Source organism: Hypomesus nipponensis, chromosome 18, assembly GCF_054491055.1.
Source record: "Hypomesus nipponensis isolate SF chromosome 18, ASM5449105v1, whole genome shotgun sequence".
Taxonomy (NCBI): domain Eukaryota; kingdom Metazoa; phylum Chordata; class Actinopteri; order Osmeriformes; family Osmeridae; genus Hypomesus; species Hypomesus nipponensis.
The window spans coordinates 12753356-12759203 of NC_140378.1; the positions used below are offsets into that span (position 1 = coordinate 12753356).

The 5848-nt window shown below is 44.9% G+C and overlaps 1 protein-coding gene across 1 annotated transcript; it reads left to right on the plus strand.

Annotated features, from left to right (window-relative positions):
- The first annotated feature begins 287 nt into the window (after window positions 1-287).
- Window positions 288-1222, plus strand: bhlhe23 (basic helix-loop-helix family, member e23). Its single transcript, XM_084680856.1, has one exon. The coding sequence runs from the start codon at window positions 288-290 to the stop codon at window positions 969-971; it is 684 nt and encodes a 227-aa protein (XP_084536982.1). The 3' UTR covers window positions 972-1222.
- Window positions 1223-5848: the final 4626 nt, after the last annotated feature.

Below are 5848 nucleotides of genomic sequence, written 5' to 3' on the forward strand. Positions count from 1 at the left end.
ACACAATTACAGAAGTGCTCTTAAACGTTAATACGCGGAGGGGAATCGTTTACAAGAGTACAGAGGGGGTACAAGTGGTCAACTCTGTTCAGACTCACGACTCATATTTGAAAAAGAGCCACAGTGAGTTGAAGAAAGAGTGCGTTGAAAGTGAAAGCGCTTTGAAAAGCAGGACTCGAAGAACTTGTGAGTAGGCTACTTTTCTCCGCAAAGAGGGAAAGACAAACGGATAGATTCATACCTGCAGTAGTTTCCCATTTCAAAGTGTTTAGTTGTTACGTAGAAATATGAATGCTGGGGAAGAGAACCTGCTGAAGTCTATCAGCAATGACACACTATTGGACCTAACTCAGCGCTATGGCCAGTCAGCCTTCGGGTTTGGTGCTGGCCATGGTCCTGGAGCTCCTGGGCGCTATCCCCTCACACCCGCCGCCGATTTCCTCTCGGGTCAGACCACCAAATCGAATGAAAGCGGCGGGGAGCAGACAAGTGAAGACGACGACAGTTTTGACACTCTAGAGTCCCGGAAGAGGGGCTCGGGGTTCGACGATGACAAGCACGGGGGTCCACTTGCCAAGAAACCCAAAGAGCAGCGGTCTTTGCGTCTTAGTATCAACGCTCGGGAGAGGAGAAGAATGCACGACCTCAACGACGCACTAGACGGCCTGCGCTCTGTTATTCCGTATGCTCACAGCCCATCGGTGAGAAAACTCTCCAAAATCGCCACTCTCCTCCTAGCCAAGAACTATATCCTCATGCAGGCTCAAGCCTTGGAGGAAATGAGGCGGCTGGTGGCGTATTTAAACCAGGGACAGACCATAACCTCGCCAATCCCCACTGCACTGGCACCCTTTGGACAGGCGGCCGTTTACCCGTTCTCAGGCTCGACACTTGCCACCTGCGCCGAGAAGTGCACCACATACTCTGGAACACCTTCGAGTCTTTTCAAACACTGCAACGACAAGCCTTGATTTAAATTTTCGGTTTCTGAACTTTACCTTCTGCATCCATGTTGGCCTCTCACCCTCTCTATAGGCTACTTTTTAAAAACACCGAGAGGGCTTGGGGACCTTGTCCTATGCGTAATCCTAAACTATGTTTAAATAATTACTGCAATGTTTCATCCAGATTTAACAAATAGCTTATATGGAAAATAAAACCAGTGTTTACTAAAGCTTAGGCTAATTTATGACAAATCGCCGTTTAACCTGTTGTGTTTCTCTTCAACCCTAAAATAAACCAGCTGTTGGGCTACTGTAACTGACACATTTGAATTATTGTCCAGACTCCTGTGATTAAGGTTTAGAATGGTAATAATTTCATTTTCTTGTTAACTATGCAACATGGTAGAACAAAAACTAACTAAAGAGTTGACAAGGATGTGACAACAACTAAAAGTTTGTTTGTTTTGCAGCAACACCCCCCCCCCCCTTCAAGATTCTTATTTTATCTTACAGATAAAACATGGGGAAAGACTAGTGTGACGTACTTTATATTTTTGCAAGTTAAGGATTTAGTTTAATTTTTATTTGTGGTTGTTGTTATTGCACAATTCACATGATTGTAGCCTATATTGTACTGCTGTGGAAAATTACTTGCTTTAAGTAGGCTACGTCTATTATGCTATCGGTTACATAATATCAGCCTGTATAAAGATGGAGCATTTGGTTGTGTTGCAACACGAATTTCATATTGTTTATATGTCTTTATAATTAAAACATATATCTATGCTTGGAGAACACTTATTTTCTGATTCATTTAGTCTATAACTGGACGCTGCTTCACAATAAAGAAAATCAGACATAACAAAACCAATAGACAAAACCAATCTCATTTCAACTGCCAACATGTTTTCGCAGGCCTACGGGATTGACATCAATTGGCCTATTTTGTTTACCAAATTAAGGCCTCGGCCTATTTAATAAGATATTGACATTCTATATTTTGCAGATCAGATCACGTAAAAGTGACGTATTTTTTTGTTTAATAAATCATATACTGTTGTCCGAGTTATTTAATGATACTATGAAGCAACGATCACAATTTGACATAGGCTATAGACAATTAGAAATTGATTAATAGGCCTACAACTGAAATAATGAAGCAGAAGGCATATGTACATGTTTACATGCATAACAAAACCCCAAATATTCCTAAAGTTATGGAAGAAATTACTTTGAATGAGTTCCAAACTTCTTGAGTGCTCCGCTCTATTTCCTTTTGTGATCAACCTTTGACATGAAGAGATAGGCCCACATCTATATCTATTAAACGAGCCTTGTCTGGCTGGTGGGGCCCGTTGGCGTTCGGTGGGGTCGTTGGCGCTGAGGGGAAGGGCGCAAAAGGCGCCCCGGGCGCCTGGGACCTGTCTCCCGGTATTTGGGTGATTGCGAAGTCTCGTTGGACCCATACCAAGGCCAGTTATTAACACGATTTCAACTCCTGTCTCCTTCTTCTCTTTAATGCAATGAACGTTAGAGTGGCAATTTTGATTCGAAAGACGGGCAATGGCATTCTAGGCACTATGGATAGACTACAGTTCTTGCCTGCCCACTTGAGAGAAACTACGAACGAGGTTTTCCGACTAAATACATATATTTTTTACAGCTTAACAAATTGTTGATTGTTATTAGCCTACCTTTTTGCCAATATGACGTAATACGATACCTAAATATCAGTCTATAACTTAATGTGTTGTTTGCTCTGTAACTGTCGAATAAGCTTCTTTTTGTAGGCTGTTTTTCAGGGAGAGAACGTTTTGGAAACAGTAGCTAGAATATAGGGCCAAGTAACATAATAGGCCTACTCACAGGTGATCGGCTGTTGTTCCATATGTCACCTGGGAATGGAAATGGTAATGTCTGACTATTCTGCTCCTCTGTCAAATTGTTTGTCATAAAATCAGTCTACATGGGGTTACCACGCAATCACTCTTTAACAGTTTAGCTGAATGTCATAACTGTTACAGGCCGCCACCCATGGCATCTCAAATTGGCTTTCTGATGACATATGACTCCTCAGCAGCCTCATGTGACAGTCGGAGGACTGGGGATTCGTTGTGACAAAGGCTGTCGCTGTTGAGAGGCCATGGGCCCTGCGTTCACTCACTTCCCGCTCGGACTAATTGGCTGAGATGAGACGGTTGTCTTTTTGCACGGGCTCGTGACTGGTCAGTTTCCCTATACGATGGTAAGGCAGAAAAGTGTGCATTCATGTTAAGATATATTATCTTAATGGCCGTCAACAAGTAAGACAAATTGTATCCTATTTCGCCGTAGGTTATTTGATTCACTGAGATCTTTCTTTTCAGAAACATCACTATTCCCCTTTTAACTCAGAAATATTTTCACTTAAACATGTTCCATTTATGAATGAAGTTTTTGGCTTATGTTCAGTCTAACGGAGATAAGAATTCTGTCTGTTTATGTTATGGTCAAAACACTTACTGTTATCACTAACTTTCGTTTATTCAGTTCATTCATTATATTTTATGAAGAATGTACTGTAAACACGTGTCTTAATATTACACAGGTCTGTAGCGCTTGTAAATATGCCTATATGGTATTCGGTATTGTACCTCACTCCAGGTTATTCAATTATAAATCAAGTATTCTCGGCAGTTCACACTCACAGTCACACATTCTGAATCCATACCATAACACACGTAATATCCATAGCAATGGTATGCAGACTCACACACTACACTCGTAGAGAAAAGCAGCAGGCTCTGCTGTCTGTAAACATTTGTGGTTGTTCTCCGCAGCATCAGATAGGAGTGATTTCATTAGCAAGGCTTGGAGCTCTGAGGTATGTTTTTGTGCTTTTCTCCAACCCGATGGTGTACTACTAAAACCATATGCCCTTAAGTGCCTACCTCTCCCTAATGCTTCTGACAGCCCTGTTTTCTTTAATTAAACTCTCATAGAGGGTGGCCTCCATGGCTGATGCACATTGTGCTTCAGATTTGTATACATTGAGGACAAATACACACACACTCGCTTTCACAAACACACACTGGAGGCCTAGGCGTCCAAACACACAGTACTGCCGGGGGTGGAGGCAACAAATGTGGATGGGGTGGGGGGTAGTGGTGCTTCTGAATAAGGTTCTGTGGAGTTTTTATTTTTTCAAATCTGCACAGGGAGGCAAAATATGCCATCAGATGCCAAGTGACACTGCAGACTGGGTGTTTGGGCAGGTTGAAGAGGGGGAAGGGGTTGGATAAACAATAGGGCCAGACATCTTAATGCATGTGTGTGTGTGTGTGTGTGTGTGTGTGTGTGTGTGTGTGGGGGGGGGATTGTATCTATGTGTGTGCTCATTGTGTGTCTGTATATATGTGTGTGTGTCAGGGGGCTGGTTGATGTGTTTCAGAGACGGAGAGAAGCGCTGATGCCTCTCTGTTATTGTGCCTGCGGTGCCACTGGAAAAGACCCCCAGTGTTTCCTTCCTCTATGACATCACAGACTGTCGTCCCTCCCAGCCCCGCCTTGTCGGAAGCGATGAGTGGGTGAGTCAGTTGGTTCCGAGGAGCCATGTGATTTGGGGCGACGTTGCTGCGAGTGCAGTGGGATGAGCTTGGATCCTCCAATTGTTAATCAGACAACAGACAGGGAACAGTGTGTGTGTGTGTGTGTGTTGGTGACTGTGTGTGTGTGTGATTGTGTGTGTGGCGTGTGTGAGCCTGTGTGAGTGAACGGGGTATGGGGGTTGTGTGCTCATATGGCCGCAAACCTTCCAACATGGCAGCCAGGCAAAGCGTTTTTCCTATCGCCACAAGGCACCTGACACCAGGCGTGGTAAAGCCAGACTCCCTGGGCCTGCTGGGAGGGAGGGGAGGACAGAGGCAACAGCCGTAGGAAACACTGGATGGAATCACGGGGGAGCAATCCCTCACAGTCTGGGGCAGTGTTGAAGATGATGCTGTGGAGGAGGTTGAATTAGACCCTCTCTCAGAGGTGCCTGTGTTGGGCAACATGCCTTGTGTTGATGCCTGTGATGGATCAAACCAATGTTGAAAAAACTGGTTGTACCAGTAATACAGATTGTACAGATTGCCTGGTAACCTTGGATAACCTCCTCCTGTCCCTCTTACCACTTTTAATTGTACATCTAAATGTCTATCCTGTACTGTCCCTTCTCCCTCCCTCCATGTCCCTCCCTCCCTCTTGGCTTGTGGTCTTGACAGAGGATGTGAGCTGACAAACGGGGGCATCCGTTACCTTGGCACAGCCTAATCTCTGTAATGGTCCCTCAGATTCAGGACTGGTGGGTAACTTTGAGGGGAAAAAGAGAAAGGGGGCCAGAGACAAACACTACACACACACACACACACACACACACACACACACACACACGCACACACACTGGGGCCTGCACCCCTTTGCCTGCCTGGTACCAGCTGAGGAGGGCTATAGTTTGTGGGGAGCAGGGGGAGCTCGTTATCCTCATTAATTAATGACAAAAGCCATGTAATTGGCCATCCATAATCCTCCATGCGTAGAGCCAGTGACAGGCAGAGCCGCCAGATCCTCCACTCTAACACATGCGAGGAGATGAAGATGCATTTCATTCTTTTCATTTGTGTGTGTGTGTAGTGTATCTGTTGACATTAACCCACATTCCCAATCTTGTTGTTGTTTACGTGTAATTCTCTGCAGTAACATTTCAGTCTCATCATTCCTTGAGTGTATTTGGTGACTACTTCATCAGACTGAAACTGTTTCCAAGGTGCTCCCAGGAGCAGGTAGGTCCAGGAGGTTCCCCTCTGGGTGGAGTCCTCCCAGCAGGGTCAGGGGGATGGTGGCGTCAGAGTCTACTGGGTCCTGCTAGTGAATGGGACCAGGGC